The sequence below is a fragment of the Lithobates pipiens genome, unplaced genomic scaffold, assembly GCF_037356315.1.
Source record: "Lithobates pipiens isolate NorthernLeopardFrog02 unplaced genomic scaffold, aLitPip1_a1.2 Scaffold_19, whole genome shotgun sequence".
NCBI classification, from domain to species: Eukaryota; Metazoa; Chordata; class Amphibia; order Anura; family Ranidae; genus Lithobates; species Lithobates pipiens.
In genome coordinates this window covers 242,906,745-242,933,005 of record NW_027507764.1, presented here as the reverse complement: position 1 = coordinate 242,933,005, position 26,261 = coordinate 242,906,745, and the positions used below count along the sequence as shown (strand labels likewise).

The 26,261-nt window shown below is 42.7% G+C and overlaps 1 protein-coding gene and 1 long non-coding RNA gene across 10 annotated transcripts in view; one reads left to right on the top strand and one right to left on the bottom strand.

Moving 5' to 3' along the window:
- The window catches only part of CTNND2 (catenin delta 2), a 918,973-nt gene that overhangs the window by 464,382 nt on the left and 428,330 nt on the right, over positions 1-26,261 (top strand). For 7 of the 9 annotated variants that reach the window (XM_077491861.1, XM_077491860.1, XM_077491864.1 and 4 more), the window contains exon 9: positions 3,069-3,263. In XM_077491861.1, coding sequence (XP_077347987.1) covers positions 3,069-3,263 — 195 coding nt within the window. The remainder of the gene's footprint in view (positions 1-3,068; positions 3,264-26,261) is intronic. The other 2 variants (XM_077491866.1, XM_077491862.1) reach the window with 1 other exon arrangement.
- Positions 1-26,261, bottom strand: part of LOC143996668 (uncharacterized) — a 105,884-nt gene that overhangs the window by 40,424 nt on the left and 39,199 nt on the right. Inside the window, exon 3 of the long non-coding RNA XR_013277580.1 lies at positions 4,357-4,535. This is a non-coding gene — a long non-coding RNA (uncharacterized LOC143996668). The remainder of the gene's footprint in view (positions 1-4,356; positions 4,536-26,261) is intronic.

Here is a 26,261-nt window from a genome sequence, read left to right as displayed (position 1 = left end):
CCATCTGACAGGCAGGAGTCTGCTTGTCAGATTTACACACAATCCTGGTGGCTGCAGCCATGTATGTAAAACCCCCCTGTTGTCAGGTCGGATATACAGACCTGGCACCAAAAGAAAGCTCTATTTCTGGGGAAAAAGTACATACATTTTATTTGGGTACAGCCTCGCACAGCCGTACAATTGTCAGTTAAAGTTACGCCGTGCTGTATCGCAAACAATGGCCTGGTCATTAAAGGGGGTAAAACCTTCCAGGGCTGAAGTGGATAATAAGAAAACAGCAGTCTTATAATATAATAATATATTATATTTATTATTATAATAAAAGACTGCTGCTTTTGTATATCTGCTTCCGGACTACCCCGCGCACATATACTGTGGAAGGGCAGCCCTTCAGTGTGAAATCACGTACCTGTACGTCTCCTCACTGCCTGCACACCATGGACTGGGGAGGTGAGGGGATTAATAGACAGAAAACTCCTAGGCATCCTTGGACTCCTGGGATTAGGGGCAGTGCTGGGGGAAGGGGAGAGTGTAATCAGTGGCAATGCTGATTTTTTTTTACCGACTACCAATCTAAAGAGGAGTTTCAACACTGTCACCAATATAATAGGGGTTTACACTGACCACTCATGTAATAGGGGTTTACACTGACCACTAATGTAATAGAAGCATTCACAGTAACCACCAATGTAAGGAGGGATTTACACTGACCACCAATGTCGGGGGGACATTTGCACTAGCCACTAGTGTAAATAAAAGGCTTCTACACCAATCGCCAATGTAATGAGAAGATTTCAATTGACCACCAATGTAACTGAGACATTTAACCTGCATTCACATTTGTGTGTCTGTCGGGAGCTAATGCAAAATCACTTTTCTGACACCACAGAAACACGCTGCCCATTAGCAGATATACAGCAGTGCCATTAATGGTTAATGACACCCTCACGCATCTGCTGACATGTGCCTTGGCACTGTAATGAAAAAGGGGTTTGGGACTTTCTTCCGCATTTATATCACTGATAAGGAGACACTGGCAGGCAGTAGTGATGGGCACTGACTGGCACCATTGGTAGGCACTGATTGGCATTGATTTTGGGCACAGATTGGAATCCCTTGGGACCATGGGTAGCATACCCGGTGGTCATCAGTGGTGGCATCCCCGGTGGTCTAAAGTGGGAATCCTCAGGGGGCTGCGCTGATAATCAATCACCCCCTGACAGGAGAGCAGCCGATCAGCTCTCCTATACTCGTGTCTGTCCGACGTGAGTGAGGAAAAGCCGTTACATGACTTTTTCTGTTTACAATGTGATCAGCCGTGAATGGACACATCACGTGGTAAAGAGCCTCCGTCACACGCTCTTTACCAAGATCGGTGTTGCGGTGTCAGACTGACACGCACACCACTAATCGCCGTGCTGTTATCCTAAAAGACGTCATGGAAAACTGAACCACTACCCGGCCGTCGTTCTGCTATAGGCTGGCCAGGAAGTGATTAATGTTGTTTTTTGTGTTTAATACTGCTTTAGGGGCTTATGCACACAGGCATAAAAAAACCTGCTCACATGTGGACAGAGTATATATATATATATATATATTTTTTTTTTTACAGATCTAAACACAGCGGTATTGTATATGATGGATCCATACACACAGCTTTGTTGTGTTCAGTAAACTTGCACTGCATTCAGCTGCATAAACTTAAAGTAGAAAATTTAGACATTACATTTAGTATTTTTGAGTAATCAATGCATGTACACATGTAGAGGGGGTCATTTTATGGGGTGTTAGTTTCTATGGGCTAATGCAGTATTTGATCAGCAGGCTGCTCCATGTGCACAGCCATGGTTTGACTTCTTTGAATACCGTGTGCAAAAGGTTTAAGGGATGAAGCTGCAGACATATAAGTGGGATGAGATGTCATATTGTTTGCAGCTTCTAGGGTTCCCTTCATCTGGGTGTAAATAGCACTGAAGCCAGCAAAATCTGAACAAATAGAATTCAGAAATCACAAGGCAGGATGTTAAGAGCAATATGCTGCAGTTAGGCAAAGAGCCTGTTTCTATCTGGCTCCAAACTGGAGCATGAATTCTAATTGTAGCATATAGATCTCTTAAAGAGGAAGTAAACCCTTCCAAACAACTTGGACCTACAGGTAAGCCTAGATTAAGGCTTACCTGTAGGTCCAAGCAATATCTCCTAAACCTATATGGTTTAGGAGATATTTGCCCGAAAATGGGCACCGCTGTCTACGGCGCATGCGCCGTAGACAGCGGCGCGCAGGCGCACTAAATGCGGCAAATCCATGAATGGATTTGCCAAATTTGTCGACTCCCATGCGCATGCGCGGGAGTGACGTCATCGCGGCTTCGCCGAGTGGCAGCGGCGGAGCTGCGAGACGCGACTCCCGTGCGCATGCGCGGGAGTGATGTCATCGCGGCTTCGCCGCTGTGATTCGTCGGAGCTGCGAGACGCCACCAGCAACATGGATGCGGCGGAATACAGGGATCAGCGGCGACTTCGCTGGCTCCTGTGTCAGGTAAGTGACACATAATGAGCTACTATGTGATGCATAGTAGTCCATTATGCTTTACCTTTGCAGGGAAAAAAAGAGGAAGTAAACCCATCAGGGTTTACTTCCTCTTTAAGCAACCCCCTTGAATTTCTGATTATTATTATGGTACTTATATAGCACTGTCAATTTACATATACATTTACATCTAAGGTCCCTAACTCACATTCATGTACAAGGGCCAATTTACCTACCGGCATGTCTTTGGGGTGTGGGAGGAAACCGGAGTACCCAGAGGAGACCGATGCAGGCACAGGGAGAACATGCAAACTCCAGGCAGGTAGTGTTATGGTTGGGATTTGAACCAGCAACCCTTTTTACTGCTACGTGGGAGTGCTACCCACTACACCACTGTGCCACCTTGATTGATATGGACAACAGTAACCTCCTCTATACACTCAGTGACCCCCACCTGGTGGGTGTATATTTGTTGATTACAGATTTATATTTACCATACTTATTTCTGCATCAAAATTTTTTTTTTTTTTAATCTCAGCAGGATCTCGGGCATCTTATACTAGTCAGCACAGCCACCTGGGCCCAGAATTAAGGGCTTTACAATCCCCTGAACATCATATAGAACCCATTTATGAAGACCGGGTTTACCAGAAGCCACCTATAAGGAGCCTCAGCCAAAGCCAGGGAGATCCATTACTACCAGCACACACCGGTTCATATTGCAACAATACAGGTAAGAAATATTTACATCTAGTAATTTGTGTTTTTTTTTTTTTTATGCCAGTAACATATCTTGAACATCATTTTAATAGGCTAATTCAAAGAAATGTATTGACAAGACATTTCATTGTTGTAATGTATTGAAAAAAATGTAAAAACACATTAAATGCTATATTCTACAAATCAGTAATTCCATATTGTGCATTGTTTACAAAACATTTATTTTGTTCATTTTCTGTTTTTACTGTTCTTGCAGGTTTGAGGTGGGGGGGGAGGGAGAAGGTGAGGTGGGTTGCACTGGTTGGTCAGCAAGGAAACAAAAAGTGAACCTGTTATAGCTTCTGCTGGTTTAGGCCGTTTCAAAGTATGGGCTATGGTGAGTCTAGGAAACATTAGGGGCTTCAAAGGATTGGTCATTGTATTGCATTCAGGGCTTCCAAACACCCTCAGACCTGGTCAGGTCACTGATAGTGTGATAAAGATTCGCTCATTTGTATAGATAAGAATTAGTTATTTGTAAAAAAGCATAGTTTTTTTCACTGTTTTGCAATGATCCATCTAGCAGTTGCTGAAATAGAATGCATTTTCTCTGGGGCTTATGAATCCCAGGTAGGTGTGGTTATACAGTATTTAATAAGACAAGTCCCTGATGAAGGCTCAACCTTCTTTTTCTATAAAACCTGAACTGTTAAATACCTCAAATGAAGTTAAATAGCCCCCTATTGCATTGGAAGTCATAAATACTTGATAATTGTTTTTATAATGGAACAGAGGACAACATAAATGTCCACAGGGTGACTGGTTTAGGAGTCTAACTATTCAGTCTTGTCCAGATAGTTCAAAATATTTTCCTACATAATACTGCTTCTGACATGAACGTAAATAGTACGTCTCTGAAAATACGTATATAATAAAAAACCAGTGTGGAATTAGGCTCACATATTGATAAGCCCCTATTATCACAATAATTTACCCTATTGCATTTCAGGTAAAAAATATGTTTAATATTAAAGAGTAACTCCACTTTTGTTGAGAAAAAAACATTCCCCTCTGAGTGATCTATGCACCTTGAAGGGATTTTAACACATTTTGTTGAAGATTCCTACCTTTTGTCAGTCTGAAGAAATAGCTGTTTGTTTCCAAGTGAATCTGTATTGGAGTGATTTTATAATGATAAATCAGCAGCTGCACCAGCAGGGCTCTAATGAGGAAATTGGCAGGGTCTGCTTCCTTTTAGACACGATTTCCCTTGATTTCACCAACAATGACATTTCTGTTGCAGGGGCTGCCAAAAAATCAGATTTGTATCTTAGTGCAGACATCTGGGAAAATCAGTGAGTCAATCACTCAAGCAGGAAATTTCATTTCTGGGAGGGCGTTCTGTACACCATCTGTGTACAGGACCCCTTCAGGTAACCGTATTGCATTGCATATTACAGAAAATAAGGCTACTTGCACACGGGCATCACAATTTACTAATATTTACTCAGGAACTTGTGACACCCATGTGCAAGGGGCCACAGACTAAAGGTGTGCAAGCGTATAGACGATTATAGACAAGTAAAATTCTACTTTATTACCAGTATTGTAATATGCTCACTTATACTTGCGTAAACATGCAAGTGAATTATTGCACTCAAATGTAAAATTTTCTACTTTTGTTTTACTGCTCTGTACTCAATGTTGTTTTACTGAGCTTTACTCAGCTGTGTGCAATATCCTATAGACAACAATGCATCTAATTTCAGATCAGTAAAAAAAAAAACATTTTTAATAGCATTTAATTACAATATGACTTGAGTTGCAATTGTATACACTATATTATTATTATTTTTATTTTATTTTTAGATAATTTATTGGTATTTCTCTTTGTTATAAACAGCCAAAAGAAAGCAATTAAACAGAGGTCAAAAAATAAAAACAATTGCAGTGTAACAAATCACTGGACTAAATGTGGTAGGCTAGGAAAGGGGAGGGGGGGGGGTAATCCAAGCTATGTTTTTCAGGAATTGAGCTTTCACTTAGCTCAGATATGGCAGACAGCCATAAAATATGCAGGAAAATCATGAGGTGATCACATGGAAGTATGTTGTTATTTTAGATGATTTGTCCATGTTATGTTGTACAAGGTGCCATTCCGATCATGAATAGCAGAAGTCTTTGGGAGAAGGAAATGTCCCTTATACAGGGCAGCTGGCGGCCATTTTGTTGTAGCCTTGGCACGGTTTTTATCCTCAGCGCTGGTCCCTGTAACTCAGAACAGCGCTTTTTTTGCTCTGGACATCTGGGAGCTGACACTGGACACAGGCACCTGTAACAGCACAACGCAGCATTTGGTTGGGGTGGTGAGTCCTGCAGTGGGGGCCCCTCAGTCTGCAGCAGCTAGGAGGGTAGGATTGAGCACCTCTCCTAAGTCCCCGAGGGTGGCAGACAGGGTGGGTCAGCATGGCTTCAGAAACTGGTGTTTCTTCCCCAGAACTCCCTGCAATTGAAATCGGCTCGTCTGCAAACAGTGCAGTGCCTTTGGACGTTTTGTCGGCGGTCCTTGAAATGTTTGTTGCCAGGGTGGAGGTGGTGTATGGGCGCAAAGGTCGTAAAAAGCATCCTCCGGGGAGAGTCCTGACTCGGGCCCAGCAGTAACTGGTGGCCCCTGCTCTGATGTGCCAGAGGATGCTGACCAGGACCGATCGGACAGTGAGGATGAGTCCCCGTCCAAGTCCATGAAAGACAAAGCGCTAGTTGGAGCACTTATCACAGCTGTGCATGATACCCTGAAAATTCAGGATATAGCAGTATCCTCTGCTGAAGTAGCAGTCCCTTTTTGGTCCCGTAAGCCAGCCCATACACCTAAGGTGTTTCCGTATCTGACTTATTTCGATAAGTTCATATACAAGGAATGGGGAAGCCCGCAATGGACCTTCTCGGTCCAAAAAAGAATGGCGGTGCGTTACCCCATTGAGGAGAGCCTTCTTAAAAAATGGTCGGCTCCTCCGGTCGTGGACCCCCCAGTATCCAGGTTAAATAAAGTAACCACAATCCTGGTAGAGGGGACTCCTGCATTTAAGGACCCTACCGTCAGGAAGGCCGAGGCAGTGGCCCATTCCTTGTGTATGGTAGTGGGGTCAGCGGTACGACCAGTACTGGCCACAACATTAGTGTCACAGACACTTACTGAGTGGGCAAAACTTTTGAACCACGAGATGGAGAAGCAGCAGGCCTCTCCTGTCTGCATGGAACTGGCAGACCAGTTAGTGCATGGCCTTAAGTACGTCTGCTCCCCCTGCTCTCCAGGGCATCAGTGTCAGCAGTGGTGCTGCGGCACCTGATTTGGCTAAAATGCTGGTCTGCGGACCAGGCATCTAAAAAAGCCTTGACGGATCTACCCTTCCTTGGTGAGCGTTTTTTTGGAGCCTCGTTGGATGACATTATTAAGAATGTCACAGGTGGGAAGTGCACCTTGGTGCCACAGTCCAGGAAGGGTAAGGAGCCACACCGCAGACAATGGGCCCTCCTTTTCTGCTCAAAAGAGGCTTTTTTGTCCGCCCGGGACTTCAGCAAAACGATCCCAGTCCAATAGGGTGACTACTGAGGGACAGAAGTTTCCCTGGACTTGCAAGCCAGCAAGCAAGAGTGCTACCACATGAAGGTTTGCCCCTGCCCGTCACCCAGGTGGGGGGGGGTCGCCTTCGGGAGTTTGCAGCCTGGTGGGCCTCTCGGCTGTCCGACCAATGGGTTTGCGATTTGATTTCATTGGGCTACAAGATAGAGTTCCTCTCTTGGCCACCAAACAGATTCTTCCCCTCCAGCATACCCTTACTCCCGGCTCACCGGGAGGCCCTGTTGGGGGAAGTAAGGGACCTGCTAAGCCACGGGGTGATAGTGCCTGTTCTGGAAACTGAAAAGTTTTAGGGGTTCTACTCCAATCTGTTTGTAGTCCCCAAAAAGGAAGGGGTATGTCCAATCTTGGACCTGAAAGCCCTCAATTGCTTTGTAAAAGTACAGAGGTTCAGAATGGAATCAGTTTGCTTAGTAGTCGCTGCACTCCATCAGGGGGACTCCCTGGCGTCTTTGGACATCCAGGGCGCGTACCTGCACATACCCATATGCCTCAGGCATTAGAGGTTTCTGTGATTTGCAGTAGGGGAAGACCACTACTAGTTTGTGGCTCTCCCCTTTCGCCTGGCTTCAGCACCCCGAGTCTTTACCAAGGTATTGACTCCAATTTTGGCGTTGTTGCGAGAACGCGGGATCACAATCGTGGGTTACCTAGACGATCTCCTCCTGAGAGCAGCTTCTGCCTCGGAATTAAAGGAGGATGTGGCGATCACCATGCAAACCCTGCAGACTCTGAGAGTGAAGCTGTTAAGGAAACGCAGGTGGTCGTCGCTGCGCTTCTGCATGAGAGTCCTGGGTCTCATGGTGGCCTTCTTCGAGGCGGTAGAGGCGGTACCGTATGCCCAATTTCACACCAGAGTCTTGCAGAAGAAGATTTTGACAAAATGGGACAAATCTCTGTTATTCCTGGATCATCAGATTTTGGTGAGCCAGTTAGTCAGGGACTCCCTGCCCTGGTGACTGAGATCTCCGGCACTTCAGTCTGGGAAGTCGTTCCTACCTCTGCATTGAACGGTGATCACAATGGACCATGGTCCAGGATCCTGCTGTTCCTACAGCGAGGAGTAGACCAGAAACTGTCTTTAAGCACCATCAAGGGACAGGTATCAGCTTTGGCTGTTTTTTTCCAATGACCCCTGGCATCTCACTCTCTAATGAGCACTTTTCTACAAGGGGTCCTGCATGTAGTCCCTCCGGTGCATCCACCCTTGCCTCCGTGGGATCTGAACCTGATGCTATTGGCGCTTCAGAAACCACCGTTTGAGAACATCAGGCAAATTCCCTTGATGACTCTTTCCCAAAAAGTGCGCCTCCTTTTGCCCATTTCATCAGCCAGGAGGGTTTCGGAGCTGGCGGCTTTGTCTTGCAAGTCGCCCTATCTTGTTATCTACAAGGATAAGGTGGTGTTGCGTTCCGCAACCTTCTTTTCTACTGAAGGTGGTTTTGGCTTTTCACCTCAATGAAGACATTGTGTTACCATCTCTGTGTCCTAAATCGACACATCCTAAGGAGGTGGCCCTCCATTCCCTGGATGTGATCTGGGCTCTAAGGGTATATCTGTCTGTCACGGCACCCTTCCGGAAGTCAGACTCTGTTTCGGTAGCTGGTCCGAAAAAAGGGATGGCGGTCTCGTCCCATTGGCCACCATTTCCAGGTGGATCAGACAGATTGTGGTCCAGGCTTATGCCTTGAAGGGTCAGGTGCCCCCCTTTCCTGTCACGGCCCATTCCACCAGGGTAATTGGGACCTCTTGGGCTTTCTGACATCAAGCGTCAGTCGCTCAAGTGTGTAAGGTGGCAACTTGGTCATTCGTTCACACTTTTACAGAGTTCTACAAAGTAGATGTAAGCATTTACATCTGATGCCTGCTTTGGCCGCAAAGTTTTGCAGGCGGCCGTGTAATGTTGCAATTTTACACTCTTTCTTCTGTTAAGAGAAAGTTACCTTTTTGAATGTTAATGCACTCTGATGCATACATTGACCACAAGTTCTGATGCAGTTGGTTCAGATGGTGACTCACCTGTTAGGGGGCACCTCTGGTTGTGGGTGAAGTTATGTTGCTGTTCCCATCCATCGTTATGACACTGCTTGGGGATGTCCCTGCGGTAAAGATTACTGGAGCTGTGTCCGTCAATGAACTTCAGAGAAAAAGGATTTTACGGTGAGTACAAAAATCCTATTGTTCCATGATGTTGCTTCAATAGAGTGCATCGGTTTTGTGAGTAAGGAGTTCAATGGTTTATACATGTGAGAAATTTTGTGCCATTGAAGATCCACAAGAGAGTCTATAAGAGAGGTCTTAAAGCGCAAATCTCTGGATGGGCATAGTTTGCATACAAAGTTGATTGCTTGTTGGGTATTAATTAGGTGATGTGGGGGTAGGTTATACCTCAGGGCTAACTGGAAATGGGAGGGGTATGTCTGAGAAGATGTCAAATAATTGTGTGCAATTAGTCAAACCCTGTGAAGTCCATGTAGCAAAGGCCGCATGTTGCTGTGCTTGTGGGAAAAGAGGGTGCTTGGAATAGGTAGATAGCATGAGAGAAGGGGAGATTGCCCCATTCTCTTCCTAAGCTCTCTCAAAGCTAGCACAGTGTCTCTTATTAAAAGATCTTGCCTTAGTGATGGTGGAAGAGATATGATCCTACAATGCAGCAGGGCTGGCAGACCACAGGAGCTCACCATCTGAGATTCTAACTCAAGAGACAGGGCAGGTTGTAAAGTCTCTTGTTTGGCAGATCCCCCCCCCCCCCTTTCACCTTTAGGAAGATATAGCTTGTGAATAGAAATCTGAGGGTGATGATCCTGCCATAAAAAAATATTAAGGGCTTTCTGGAGTCTTTGTAGATCTTTGTGTTTTAGAATTAGGGGACATCTGTAGGACGTAAAGGAGTTTCCGGAAGCTTACAATTTTGTACAGGTGGCATCTGCCGAAGAGTGAGAGAGGAGAAATTTACCCAGTTTTCAATTTCAGCTATGATTTTGAGGAAGGGGGAATAGTTGAGTTGATAAAGGGAGGATGTCGTTTTACCAATTTTAATTCCCAAGTAGGTAATGTGGTTTGTGGCTATGGGGAAGATAGAGCCAGTCACCCAGGGAGGGGGGCGGATACGAAATAGCGGTAATATTTTTGTCTTGGTGAAGTCAATTCTTAGGCCTGAACATGTCCTAAAGCACCTGAAGATTTTGTGGATATGGAGCATATCTACTTGGGGACTTGATGTAAACATTTTTATGTCTCTGCAAATAGGGCAATCCATAGCTCCTGGAAGCCCACTGTAACCCCATGCAGCTCTGAATAGAAAAGTAGGTAACAGCTAGGGGTTTGAGTGCGAGGTTGAATAGTAGGGGCGAAAGGGGGCACCCTTGACCTGTACCTTTATGTAGATGAATGGTGTTGGAGATAAGGCCTGCTGCAACGATGTTTGCAGAGGTGATGAGATGGAGAAAAGGGCCTGAGAAACCAAATTTTGTGAGGACCATTTTCAGCCAGTGGAAACTGACATTGTCAAAGGCCTTGTTGGCGTCAAGGGTGACATTGGCAGTATCCTTGTCCGGGTTGGCTCTCACATGTTCTAAGACTGCGGGGACATTCCTTATATTGGAGGTGGCAGATCATCCTTGAGTAAAGCCTGCTTGCGAAGGGTGGATGAGGGCTGGCATAATTGAAGCCAGTCTGTTCACCATTATTTTAGATAGAAGTTTTGTGTCAACGTTTAGCAGGGGTATTGGGGGGTAGGAGCCAGGTTCCATGGGATCTTTCCCTTTTTTAGGTATCAGTGTAATGTGTGCTTGGAATCCTGAGGGAAGGTAGGGTGGGGGATATAGTGTCTGTAGAGAGTTTGTAAAATTCCGATGTGTAACCGTCAGGGCCTGGGGCTTTACTGATAGATAGGGATTTGATTGCATCTGTGATTTCACCTATTGAAATCTGGGCATTGAGTTGTGTAAGGTGGGCATCATCGATGGTAGGGAGCGAGATTTTATCTAAGAAGTCTTTTGCTGTATTCTCGTAAATGGGGTCAGGTCCATTGAGGTTTGCATAGAACCTCTCTAGGACGGTGTTGATGTCCTTGGGGGATGTGACAAGGTTACCTGATGTGTCTTTCAGGGCCACTATGTAAGTTGGAGTGTAAGGGCCTTTGCATAAACGGCCCAGAAGTTTTCTTGCTTCATTGCCGCATTTGCGGTATTGTAAGTCTAGAAAAGACTGGTGAATTTTTTCCTGTGCCTCTGCCCAGAAATCGAAGCGGCTTTTGGCATCATGGCAGACTTCCTACTCTCAGGAGAGTTATGTTGGGATAGATGTGACTGGGCTACACGCAAGGCATTGCTCACCTCCCAGTATTCTCAGACCCTTTTTTTGTAGGCTGAGGCGTAGGAAATTATTTTACCCCATAGCACGGCTTTTCCAGCATCCCATAGTAAGTTTGGTTTGTCTGCGTGTGCTGAGTTGGTAGCTGTGTAGTCAGCCCAAATATCTCCAATGATCATTTGGAGTGTTGGATCATGGGCCAGGTAGGATGGAAAACGCCAGATTTTCACTGAGTTTGAGGTGATGAAACCTGAAAGGTCTACCGATATTGGGGAATGGTCAGATATGGCTATTTCATGTATGTGGGGGTCTGTGATGTGTTCTAGAATGGCAGCATTACCAAAGGTATTATCGGTCCTGGACCAGGTTTTATGTGGAGGAAAAAAGAAGGTAACCTATCTCCCGTCAGGATTCGAAAGTCTCCATAGATCGATTAAGTTAAGGCTTTCCGTGAAGTTCAACAAGAGAGAGGGGGATCTTAAGGGAGCCGAGACAGGGGAGCGGCAACTCTGTGATTTATGTTATTGGTAGTTGAGTGCTGAATTGAAATTGCCTCCCACCAAGAGGGGGAGATATGTGTAGGGTGCCAGGAGAGATGTTAGATGTTGGAAGAATTGTTTGGGAGGAGAATTGGAAGCATAGACATTAACTATAGCCCATTCCCGTGTAGAGGTTTTTAGTTTAGCTATGAGGATTCATCCTTAGTCATCTCTGTGCATGGAGAGGACCTCACAAGGGAGTCTTTTGTGGATAAGGAGCAGGACACCAGCTCTCCCTGGTGACCCAAAAATCTGACCTACCCAGAGTTTGCGCATGTGAGTGAAGTCTGCTGTTGTCAAGTGTGTCTCTTGGAGTATTGCAACATCAACTTTGAGGTGTTTTGGATGTCGAAGGACCGCCCTGCATTTTTGAGGGGAGCGCAGACCCTTGACATTTCAGGAGAGGGTTTGTCCAGCAGGGTTAGATCAGTAAAGAGGTGGAAAGATGTATGTGTCTTACCACTGGGGGATCGCCTGGAAGTGTGTGGTCTATATCAGGGGGAGTTTGTGTCTTGGAGAAGAGGGTTTAGGAAGGAATACAATCCAACAGGGGTCTGTGGGTGACAACAAAAGGAAACACAACGTATGAAGCCTGGATTTTGCTTTTTTCCACCTGTGATAAACACACACCAATGAACAGTGCTACTGGGGAATGATGTTCTACGCACATTGATGCATTTCGAGCCACCCTTCGGGGACTAGCGGTGAGGGGAGATAATGGTTGACGAGAGCCTCAGGTCGCCGACAGGCTAGGCTAGATGTTCATCCCTCGATAAGGCTGTGTGCTGTCAATGGAAATAACCAAAGAACATTAAGAAAAGAACAAAAAGAAAAAACAACTAGTACTGTGGGGATAGCATAGGAAATCAGAGCATAGGGGATTATGAAGATGGATCTGAGAGTGTAGTTTGCACTCCTTCCTTGGACTACACTGTTCTCTGGGATCCCGGTGGGAGGGAGCTGGTGTGGTAGAAGTATCCATAGGAATATAGAGATAGGTTTGCAGGTAGCGAGAAGCTTCTTCTGGATGTGAGAAGCATTTTGGATCTCCTGATGAATCTGTACTTTTTGCCATTCGTAACTGTAGGCAGACCGTGGATTCTATGTGCAAACATCGAGCTGGATCACAAATGAGGTGACCTAAGCGCCATGCCTCAGGCCTGGTAGGCATGTGGGGTCCCAGGTCTCAGCTCTACTCTCCGAGACCAGGAGTAGTTCCAGGTTCCTGGGCTCTGGACACTTGAACGGCCAAGCCGTGATGGCGGCATGGCCGGGGCACGGAGCTATGAAAGGATAGCACGAGTATGCATCCTTTCAGAGCGCAAACACCGGTGACATCACTGGCTGCTCACTGGAATATCTCCTAAACAGTGCACATTTAGAGATATTAATTTTACCTACAGGTAAGCTTTATTATAAGCTTACCTGCAGGCAAAAATAGCAGAAAAGAGTTTACTGCCACTTTAATAATAAAGAATGTTCACTTGAGGATGATGATGATGATTATGATGATGATTGGATTGCTTTTTTTACCATTGTAAGGCTACATTAATAAAGCTTTTAATAAAAATAAAAACAGTGGATATTAAAATAGATGCAAAATTGTAGGGCGCATTTCCATCTAGGATTGCAAGCTTATTTAGGATGCTCTGTATTAGGCATTCAGTTCAAATTCTGTATTAGTCTGTATTAGGTATTCAGTTCAGTTAAAGTGGTTGTAAACCCTGTACTACCACTTTTACCTACAGGTAAGCCTATATTAAGGCTTACCTATAGGTACCGTGAATATCTCCTAAACTTGCACAGTTTAGGAGATATTCACTGCATGTCATCAGCTCCCACACACAAGCACGGGAGTGACATCATCACGGCCCTGACCAATCACAACATCGGAGCCTGCAAACCCGGAAATAACTCCAGACATGTTGTCGGTCACAGCGGTGTACGGGGACTGCTGCAACAGCCTCGATCTTAGGTAAGAATTTCATAATGAACTAGTATGAAAATGTATATTCTTCTGCATTTTTTGCAGCACAGTGCATATTGTGGTCACCATTGTGTGCTGAGATGCAGCTGTGTTCTGAATGTGCATTAAGATGGCACTCAAAAAATTGCACGGCTGTAAAGCATAAGTTATACTGTGCTTTACTGCAATGTGGTAGTGTAAATGGCTTAACTGCATGATATATATATTTTTTAACCACTTCCCAACCACCCCATACCAGATTTACTACTACAGTGTGGCCACGCTGCGCAGGATCATGTATATATAGGTGATATTGCACTTCTGGGTATCGGGCATGAGTGCATGTTGCCAGAGGCTCGCTCTCACTGTGATTTTATACCCGATGCCCTCTGGGACCCACAGATAATTTGGTACACTGACAGAATGACATCCTGCCTATGTAAACAAGGCAGATTGTCTGTTAGTACAGAAGGCATGGATCCTGTGTTTTTGTAAAGCAGAAACACAGATCCATGCCTTTCACTAGTAAAAGTTCCCCCACTACACTTAAACATTAGCTAGGCACACAGTTAATCCTTTGATCGCCCCTGATGTTAACCCCTTCCCTGCCAGTGTCATTAGTACAGTGACAGTGCATATTTTTAGCACGGATCGCCGTGATAATGTCCCTGGTCCCCAAAAAGGTGTCAGAAGTGTCAGTTAGATGTGCGATTGATCTGCTGCAATATCACAGTCCCACTATAAGTCGCTGATCACTGCCATTAGCAGTAAAAAAAATAAAAATAAAAATAGCCCATAGTTTGTAGACACTATAACCTTTGCGCAAACCAATCAATATACACTTATTGAGATTTTTTTTACCAAAAATATGTAGCAGAATACATATTGGACTAAATTCATGAAGAAATTAGAATTTAATTTTTTTTATTTAATATGTGTTAGAGCAGAAAATAAAAAAATTTGTTTTTTTTTCAAAATTGTCAGTGGTCCTTTGTTTATAGCACAAAAAATTAAAAATGCAGAGGTGATCAATAACCAGCAAAGAAAGCTCTATTTGTGGGGAAAAAAAGGACATACGTTTTATTTGGGTACAGTGTCGCATGGCTGCGCAATAGTCAGTTAAAGTAATGCAGTGCTTTATCGTAAAAAAAAATGGCCTGGTCATGGGGGGGTAAACCTTCCCAGAGGTGAAGTGGTTAAAGCATCATATATCATATATGGCATTACGTAGGGCAGGTTTGCAGATGGTGACAACAGTTTACCATATAAGCATTATGTCTGTTGACGTGGCCACTCATAGTCTACATCAGAAGATTGTGTGATAGGATGACAGCATATTAGCACAGTTGGGACACAGGAACAGATGGTTTTTTTCCGAAAATTGCTTGTTCGCCCGTTCAGTGAACGCCCGAATTTGCAGGGCACTTGGCACCGCTGGTCAAGTGCAAGGCTTTGCCAATTAGGTCACAGAACCCTGGTTGGACAAAGTGATGATGACTTCCAATCACGATTCAGTGCTCATAGTCCCACCCCACGCTATAAAAGTTTCTCCTTCCCATAGGTTAAGTGTTAAGTGGAGATAGAGAGCTCAGTTTGCTACTAGAGAGTTAGTGTGTTCACTTATTGTGACTCTGAGTGTAGAGTGTTAGTGTAGCGTTAGTATAGTGAACAGTTGTGTTTAACACAGCAGTACATAACATTTAGTGCTGTAAACAGTGCTGTATATTCCATTTTTTAGTTGCTGTGTTTTTTTTTTTTTGTCCCTTGCCTGCCCCGTTATTTTTGATTGTCATCCACAGTTTTTCTGACTGCGACACTGGTCTTCCCTCCTTTTTGCTTTTTTTTTTTTATAGATTTTACATTCCTGTCAGCGTCAGTACTCAATTTAAAGCACACCAAACAACACTTTTCATTCAATAAAGTGCATCCAATCACACATTTCCCAGTTTCTATTGAATTTGGGTAACAAGCTCACCCATCCTGTTTGGGAGGCCAACAAGGAGAGGCAGACAGTCCCATGCCACTATGAGGTGGCCAACAGTGTCTGTGTCCACAGGCAAGGGTGAAACATGGTCCAACCTCAGGCAGGGCACGCTTTTCTCTGTTTAGTGATGTTGTCCGTGCTATTCAGCCACCGCATGAGAGGAGGTGGTGAACTGGCTTACTAAACCATCCTCATCCTCTATCATCCAATCTGACACTAGTTTTGCAGTTCACAGCAGCTGCCAGAGTGGCCTATTCTGCCTCCTTGTCCACAGCTACTCCTGCCATAGCTCCATCATCATGCATAAAGGAGTCAGACAAATTATTTGAACACAGCGTCAGTCCTGCACCCTCCAAGAGTAACTGTGAGGAGTTAGATGTGTGCAGGCAGCACCAACACTCCTAGGCCCAACTTTTCCACACCTGTGTGATATTTTTAAGAGCAAAATCCAATCCTGCTTTTGCAAACCTTGAACGGCTATGGTGTGAAGGCACTACCAACATCCAAGGTCCAATTTTTCCACATCTGTTACTTCTATACAAAGTCTGTGAAAGAGACAGACTTTATGTAAATAAAAATTGTTAATCGTGGCCTGAGTGTATTATAATTTGGCTTTTTCACATAAGGCTTGCTCACTGTGGTTTAAAACTTTGTTGTTTCCATCCAAAGTCTGCCAAAGAGACACCAGAATTTATCCAAAAAATCTCTAAGATGTGGCACCATCATACAGACTGGCTCCCCAAGCCGTTGTTTACAAAATAAAGAAAGCTTGCAGGGAAAATCTATTTAACCACTTGGGTACCGCGCTATTGCCGAATGACGGCATTAGCGCGGACCTAGATTTCCGGGACTACGTCTATTGACGTCGTCCCGGTTACGAGCGGCCTGCGCGCCCCCTGAGGGGCGCGCGCTCTGTGATCGGCGAGTCCGTGAGACTCGCCTGATCACCGATCCGTGTAAGGGGTCGATCCCGACCCCTTATCACGTGATCAGCTGTCAGCCAATGACAGCTGATCATGTGATAGAACGGAGCCGGTAATCGGCTATTATTCCTCCTCGCGCTGACAGCGCGAGGAGAAAAAAAAAAAGCCGATCACCGGCGGCCGTGATCGGGACATCAGTCCCGATCACGGCCAGCAATGCAAGGCACCACATGCCACCTGCCAGTGCCCACCTGCCTCCCGCAGTGCCATCCTGAAGTATAACTAAAAGTAAAAGTAAGTGCCCCCCGTCTGTGCCCATAGTGCCCACAGTGCCACCCACAGTGCCACCCACAGTGCCACCCCACAGTGCCACCCACAGTGCCACCCACAGTGCCACCCAATCTGCCTCAAAGGTGCTGCACCCCAGTGCCGCCCATCAGTGCCCAGCAGTGCCGCCCATCAGTGCCCAGCAGTGCCACCTATCAGAGCCACCTATCAGTGCCACCTATCAGTGCCCATCAGTCCCATCTATCTGTGGTACCTATCAGTGCCCATCCGTGCCACCCATCCGTGCCACTTATCCGTGCCACCCATCCGTGCCATCTTATCTGTGCCCATCTTTGCCCATCAGTGCCGCCTTATCTGTGCCCATCGGTGCCGCCTTATCTGTGCCTATTAGTGCCGCCTTAACTATGCCTATCAGTGCCCACCAGTGCAGCCTATCAGTGCCCACCAATGCAGCCTATCAGTGCCCACCAATGCAGCCCATCAGTGCCCACCAATGCAGCCTATCAGTGCCGCCTTATCAGCGCACTTCAATGAAGGAGAAAAATGACCCGTTTGCAAAATTTTATAACAAACTATTAAAACATGATTTTTTTTATTTTATTTTTTTGCATCTTTTTTTGTTTGTTTAGCAAAAAATAAAACTCCGAGCTGTAACTAAATACCACCAAAAGAAAGCTCTATTTGTGGGAAAAAAATGATAAAAATTTCATTTGGGTACAGTGTTGTATGACCGCGTAATTGTCATTCAAAATGCATCAGCGCTGAAAGCTGAAAATTGGTCTGGGACTGAGGGGGGTTTAAGTGCCCAGTAAGCAAGTGGTTAAATGTCATTTTTGTTCTCTTTATATATGCCAGATTTGCTGCAGCAGGTTCTATACAAGGTACAGATGCACCACTTTACAGGCAGACTAAGGGGACCCTGCCCCACCCCCACCCATGGGACTATATTTAAAGGAATTATTATTGTTTCACTTTAAGCATCATTAAAATCGTGGCTCCTTTAAAAACAATTTTTTTAAAAACTTTTTTTGCATTGCTACATGTCCCCCAGGGCAGTACCTGGGCACTCATATACCCTTTTTATGGCCAATAACTTGCATAAAAATCTTCAAAATGGGCACTTTTGATTTTTCAAGTTCGGTTCCAAAGACTTTAATAGGGTTCGGGTCTGAACTTTTGCGATGTTCAAAATTTCTGGCGTGAACCAAACTGGGGGGGTGTTCGGCCTAACTCTACTAGATGGAGTAGGGAAGGGGTAAAGACCCTTGCCACCTCATCTCGCAAAAAAAAAAGAGGATGGTTGTATCTGGAACAGATGTCCACATTAGAAGAATTCCCCTTACCTCTTGTTCTGTGGACAGCTTTAAAATTTTGGATTTCGTCTCACTTTCCTTCTTGGAGACAATGAGCCCCAGTTTATATAAGAGGGTGAGTCTCTTCAATTGTTACACAGTCAACAATAAAAATTCAAACCCGTCCCCACATTATCCATAACTAAAAAATAGTTTTACTTAGAGATAAACTTTGACCACTTCAACTCTCATACTGGTTTACCCCTCTAGAGCTGTTTTTAAATTTCTGCTACAGGGATGTTAATTTATCAAAATATTTTTGTCATTACTTAAAACAGTGCTAAGCCAAAAACCAAAAATGTAATAATGTTGCAGCTCACCAATCCTCATTGTTTTTTTTCTTTTTACATGTTTTCCCTTTTTTTTTCACCTGGTGATCCAGCCAGTAAGGCTGATATTTTTTTTCGTTTCCTTTAACAGACCAAGCTGTCCAGCAAAAGTGGAAGATGGTTAAGACAAACCATTTAACACTGGCAGGGGTGCTTACAATGGTTAGCACCCCTGGAGGAATGTCAGGTCCCACGTTGCTGCTGTCTTTCAGTCTCTGGGTGTGCGGCTTTTCTTTCTGCCCTTTAACGTCCCCTGGATTTTTAGAAGATCAGATTTTTGGAAAAAAGCTGCATGCATGGGATCATTGTGAAATTGAGGGTGTATTTAGGTGGAGGTTAGGGCTTTGTTTTGCATAATTTTGTAGTTTGCTAGTAATATATTTCTTTGTATATAGTTCTATTTATGCTTTTTGACAAAAAGCCATTTGCTTTTTTATTAGCTGATGTAAGTCCTTTTGTTTATTTATGTATACAGTATATTCTTTTTTTATTTATTTTTGTGTATATGTACATATGTTTCAATAACAAGCTGTATGCTTGCAAGATTCTTAATAAACAAAAATTTACAATGGTTAGCTTTTATTAACCACTCCAAGACCTCAATGTGTATATTTATGTTGCTGGTTTGAAGTGGTTTATCTGGGTTATGGCTGAAGCTATCAGCTATAACCCAGGTATCTTTTTCTTCAGGCGGCAGCTGGCTTTCTCATGAAAGCGTTCCGAGTGATTCATAAGCCACTGGAAAACCTTCAGATGTGGCGGGAAGGGACAATCAACATGAAGGTCTACCCACGTCTCTGTAATGCAAGGCTGATGTATGTGTGTATGTCATTCACATGCTTCTGAGTCAGTAATATTTTAGATGCCTGGATTGGCAAAGTTGTTTCCATATGTACACTCGGGTCAGAAATCAGCCGAAATCAGTTCTACAGGAACCTGCTGACTTTCGGCCGTGTGTACAGTCTTCTGTTCTGCAGAAGCCTGTCTCACAACAGGAAAACCAGCATCCGACCTGCTTCTGATCAGTTACCGACCTGCTTCTGATTAGTTAGCCATTAGCTGCCAGTGCTGATCAGTGTGTTCTGGCGGGGGAGCAGTCCACCTGTCGGAATACAATAGCACAGCAGGGGAGATTACCACAATTACATTGCTTGTGGTTTGTACAGCATTCTCTAAGCCCTTGTACACACGGTCAGAGATTCAGACGGAATGTGTCCAATCGGACTGTTTTGTCGGATATTCCGACTGTGTGTGGTCTACATCAGACTGTTTCCGTCGGAGTATCCGACGGACCAAGTTTTCCAACTTGTTGGTAAAATTTTCCGACAAAATGCTCCGATTGGACATACTCCGATTATGTGTAGAGAATTCCGATCGGACAAAGTGCCACGTATGCTCAGATCAAATTCCTACACCAAAGCTATTGGCTACTAGCGTGAACGTAGTCCCGTCGTAACGAAATAACGTCATCACGTTGGATTTTCCGACAACTTTGTCCGACCGTGTGTATGCAACAGTTTCGGACAAAATCCGTCGGACAAAATCTGACGGACAAAATCCAACGGATTTGGTTGTCGGATTCTCCAACCGTGTGTACAAGGGCTTAGGGGTTTTTTTTTCTTTCACCTCGCTGAATACCTAAACATCCTGATTTAAACAAAACTCCAGAGATTCCTGTGATTGGCTATATGGAAAATCATTATTAATTTAGTAACTCTGACCATTGGTCTGCCCTCATCATTGAGATTGTTTTCAAAGACTTTGGCCCCTATGCTATCTCTTCATACCCTTTTCAGGTGCCATTGCATACACTAAAAGAATTGAGTTGGATTGTATGTGAAAGTGTATTGTCTATTTTTGCCTTGTCAGTTTCTTTGCATGTAAAATAGAAAGAAAAAGAGACCAGAGAGAAAGTCCCACTGTCTAAGTGTAGTTGGTAAAAATACCATAAAGGAGTGAAATTGATAATCTGGGTAGTGCATAAAAATAGGAAGTCAGCAGGATGTCCAACAGCGGGCTTTCTCTCCAGTACCTTCAATGGGTGTGGGAACTCAGCAAAGGAAACAAAAAAGACAAAGAGGAAATGCACCCCCCCCCCCCCCTCCTTTCAGTGTAGCAGGATGTCCAGCAGGGGGCCATACATTCTCATAAAAACCAGCAAGTGGCATACTTCTTGGTCCAAGTGGATGGCGACATAGAGATGGGATGGTAAAACCTCCATTATGTAGTCTCACAGGAAATTATGCAGGGAGAGCATCACTTCCTGTAAGGCTATATAATAGAGTTTTTTTTTGAGAATGCACGCTTCAGCTAACCACATGAGAGTGCAATACTATTTTTATTTTACCACGTTTATTACAAATAAATGCTACTATGAGAGTACAGTGCTTTCCCTTTGTGTCTTTTTTTTTTCATTTCCCTTGTGGAGTACCAATGCCTGTAGAACGTACTAGAGAGACGACCCCCTGCTGGACATCCTGCTGAGTACTTGTTGTTATGCCATGCCCAAATACTTCAGATGTGAGTGCATCACCATATCAATTTAATTTCTTTATGGTAATTTTTTATCCACTACACTTAGACAGTGGCGCTTTCTCTCTTTTTCTTTCTATTGTATATGATGTTGATGGGAGAACTCTCAGACCCCACTCAGACAAAAGATTGCAGACACTGCAAAAGTGTGAAATCCTATATGAAATTTTACATAGTGTATATGGACTGAAAATACTAAATTTGGACATTTGATGAGTGACTTTTTTTCCCCTTTACGTTAATACCCGTGACCCTCCATTTTTATTGATTATACCAGGGATACATCCTTTTGTCTATGCACTGGGTCTTCCTAGTACTTTCTGTTTGCTAGGGTTGCAGTTGGTTTTATTTCTGTTTCTTTGCATGGTTTATCTGGGCCTAATTTCAGACATCAGTCTGGCAAAAGTTTATCTACTACCAGAAACAATTCAGAAGCTTCAGGACCATGTTCTTTGTCTGCAGAAGGCTCATGGTCCTTCCTTCTGGATTTGCATGAGACCAGTGGGCTTCATGTTGACCATGTTAGAAGCAGTTCCCTCTGTAAAATACTCTTGATTTTTGCAACAGCAGATTCTACAGTGGGTGTAGTCTCTGATTTCTATGGAGCAAAAATTTGTCTCACCATTCCGATGAGACTGTCTCTTAATTGGTAGCTGGGGTTAGCAAATGCTGCCTTCTGAGAACTCAGTACTTTGTGGTTGGGAAGAAGTTATGCATTCTCTGAAGACTTGAGGGGTTGATTTACTAAATGCAAATGAGCTGTTCACTTTCCAAGGGAGGTTACCCTTTACAAGAATATTTGTCCCAGAGCTTAGTGAATGAGATGAAGGTCTGCTGACTTCCAAATGCTGTTTTTTTATTCTTCTTGCATGTAAAAGAAGAAAACTTTTCTACATTCACTAAGCTCTGGGGAAAATTCCCTTGCAAAGTGAACAGCCTATTTCCTGTTAGTAGATCAACCCCAGTGTCTGGTTCAGGAAAGAAACTCAGTTACCAAACATGTTGGAACTGAACACTGATCACACTGACTCCTCTTCAATGGACAAATCATTTGAGGTAGTCTCACAATACCACAGCAGTGACAACTGATATGTCATCAGAGAGGCAAAAAGAACCTGGCAGCCTGGAAAGATGTGTTATGTTGCTATACACACTTTACATCCCAGGAATAGACAATCTGCAGATAGACTATCTCAGTAGCCAAAGTCTAGACGCAGGGGAGAGGTCTCTTCACTTAGAGGTTATCAACATATTTGTGCCTGATGGGGGGTACTGGATATCATCTAATTATCCTAATGCCAAACTAGACAGATTTTCTGCAAGGATTCGCTTACCAATGCACTGGATGTATTAGTAATTGTGCGGAACAGCTACAGCCTGATATATGCATATTCATTAATAAGGTGTCTACTCCGACTAATATGCAGGATCAAGTTAAAATAAATTCCAGTAATCCTCATTGCTCTGGATTAGCCTCTCAAGTCTGGTATTCAGATCTAGTCTATCTACCCACAGACTTTTTCTGACATCTACCAGTTCAAATGCATCTTTTGTCTGCTGGATCGGTCTTCCTCTAGCTTTAACAGAATGGCAGATTTTGAGAGATTTATTTTAAATCCATGATTTACAAGTTAAGGGCATACTAGCCTACCTAACATAACATTTAGTATTGCACTTGAAAATCATGTTTTAAATAAGTTTTCAGGGGACAAAACCCCTGTTCATTTTTTGTTAGTAGAATTTTATCCTTCCTACTGCAGGGCATGGATCAGCACTAAGCCTCAAGAACAAAGGTCGGGTATTAGCAATGACTGTTCTTTCTCAACATCCTCTGCTCATAATTTCCTTTATTGCACCCTTGTTCAATGGGTCACTCATATTACTCGACCTGTTTGGCCCCCTTTTTCTTTCTGTTATGTTAACCTAGTTCTTTCATTTTTGTGACGACCACAATTCAAAAACTTTACAGAAAGTCTTTATTATCATAAAAAGTAGTTATTCTTGTGGCTGTCACTTTGGTTAGTAGAGATGAGGAATAGTTGGCATTGTAATGTAAGACTCCTTTTATTTATAAGGACAAAATGATTTTGAGACTTTTTTAGAGTTAAAAGAAGGAATGTATTTGGCAAAAATTGGAAAAAGTAAAAAAAAAAAAAAAAAGATTGGATGGTTGCAAAGCAAGTGGAAAAGGGAAAAAAAGAATAGAATTGACTCTGTACAATTACCAGAAGAATAATTAAGAACTAATGCCCTTTTAAGACATATAATTAAATTTGAGGTTTATGTGGACAAAAAAAAGAAAAATTAGGAAACTGAAAATTAAGAGAGTTTTTTTTTTTTATAATAGATTTGTATTGAACTTTACAAAGAGAAAAAACATTTTACTTACAGGGTCCGAAGTTTATCACATTTAGGCATATTTTCACTCAGTGTAGACATTCTTTTTTTTTTTTTTTATTATTAATCATTTCATCATAGCACATTCATGGTTGCACCATGGTTGCAAAATACTTTTAATGTTTAAGTTCCAGCATGAATACTGACACTCCAACCTTTCCCCACCGATGCAATTTGCCTTTCAGTTGAGTGTAAACGCCTAAGTGCAACAAAAATAAAGAACACAAAAATCAGCACAAGGAACATACCTTACAGTCAGTAGGATGTGTCCCTTGCTATACATAAGACATACATACATCTTATGTATAGCAGTTACCTTAATATTAATATGGAATATCTTTTAGAACAATATGGTAACAGGGGTAGTTGGCGCTACCTACAAATAAAACTCCTTACAAATAGAGAGAAGAAAAATCCTTCTGCCGGGATTCCTCAAATCCTATAAGATCCTAATTGTTTCCAACAGGAAAAAAACGGCAACAGAAAACAGTTCCTACTAGAATCTATTACAATCATAAAGATAGTCTAATGTGTATCAGCCACACCCTGCAGAGTAAGGTCGGTATATATAAAAAATATATATATAATCCCGAATAGATCATGTATTCATCCTAAAAATATATATATATAATAAAAAAGGGTAAATGCCAAAAAATGCTGCTATTATGCGATTTTCCAAATTACAAGCTACTCAAATGTCCCAAAAAACAGCAATATTCCTACTGGAAATTAGTTCCTGAGATTAACAGATAGATCCAATAAACAAAGGAGACAGGAGAGAACTAAAAACCAAACAACAACAGACAAAAGACAAACAATTGTATATGTGTATCTGTTGCTAAGTGCAATATTGCCTAAAATCGCATTAACGCCAAGATATATTTAAATAAGCAAATTCCCAGTAAGAGGCGTATATAAATGTGCTTATGAAATTGTAGTCAAAACTTAAATATACAAGCTATAAGTGCAAAATGCTAGTGTAAACATATATATAAAAAATATATTATATATATATATAAAAAGTGCATCAAAAAGTGCGGGTGAAGAAACAAAAAATCAATTAGCCAACAAGTTAAATAAACAATCCATAATGAAGAAATATATAAATATAAAAAATATATATAAAAAGCAAACAAAAAAAAAAAAAAAAAAATTAAAATGCAAATAAAAATAGAAATACAAAAATAGTGTCCAATTGTCCAAAAAAACTTCAATAGTGCAAAAAAAGGTGCAAAAAAAGTGACTTTAGTGCTTCTTGTGCAATCTTGAACGTGACTTCTGTGTTCCCCCACAAGGTACCCCACTCACCAGAAGAATGTACCCCTGCAGGGGTAATTCGCCTTGAGATCAAAGTCTGCCGATATACAGCTCCTCAATCGCATCCGGAGAGAGATTTCTCAATCCCTGCTGATGTCCAGCTCCTCAATTGCAACCAAGGGGAGATTTCATATGTCCTCATAAGAAAAAAATTGTAGCCTCCATAGTGTGATTTGTATAAAAAATCTATTTATTGCCACAAAAATATAAAACAATAAAAACATAAAAATAAAAATAAAAAATGGAAGAAACAAATCTCATATGTTGAGACAAGATATGGAAATACAGTCCACTAAAAAATCACTCAGCCCCCATTTATAAATAAATGGTAACGTTCCAGGAAAACAGATAGTAAATCCTAGAACCAAGCTGGGAGAAAAAAATACATAATCAACCATACGCTAATGGCACTATATCCCAAAAAACAAAGGACTAAGAGTGCAAAAACCACTTAGAAACAATGTACCAGGTTATACCCTGTTGCATATGGTCACTCCAGTTTATGTAAGTCCCCCAGGGATAGAGCCCTTCTAGCGTAAAAATCAATCCGAACGTGGAAGCCGCTCGGTAGATACGCAGCTGCGGCTTGCACTCCAACTGCGTTCCAACGAACGGAACTAACGTAATAAGCGTAACGCCGTCGAACGCGTTTCGTCATTGACGTCTTCAGCGGCGGTGTCACGCTACTACGTCCTACATCTCAAATAGGAAAAAACCCAGATTAAACGGCATCTGATTGGCCATCAATCGTAATTGACGCCCAAATGAACAATAATGGGCTGTACCTGGTGTCTGAAGGAGTGACAACCACCATATCCAATCCGCATGTTAGTACCACCCAATCCCAAGCCAGAAGACGAGGGGAGGATATCCAAAAAACGAGATTTAACTTATAATAAATAATTGATAAATCCGAAAACCATCTATCGTTCACCTATTGGGTACACAGCACATGAGGGTGATCTATCCCAAGGGGAACTCACAGAAACTGTATACATGATAACAATAATTTTACTGCTATAAACATTAATAACATTACTGACCCTTTTAACAAGTTATCATAAACAAAGGTATAAATAAATCAAAATAAGTGTTTAAAATTGAAAGTCTGCCAAAAATCGGTCACTTATAGAACTGAGATAGCTGAATGCAATGGGTATCACCAACAGAAAGAAAAAAGAAGAAAAGAAAAAAAGAGAAAGAAAAAGGACCACCCTATTTTGTTTCATTGCAATCCAGCTATTACCTGGTAAAGATACTAATACCAATCTAGTAAAGGTTTGTAATTATTCATCTTTCCACAGCCTATATGGTGGGCTGTAAAAGAAACTAACAAAACTAGAATTATGGTATAACATACTAAATCAAAAGTAAAAATAAAAGATATATAAAATAGTAATTGTATGGCCTATATTTAGTGGATCCGCATTTATCTAGATATCACAAAAAGGTGT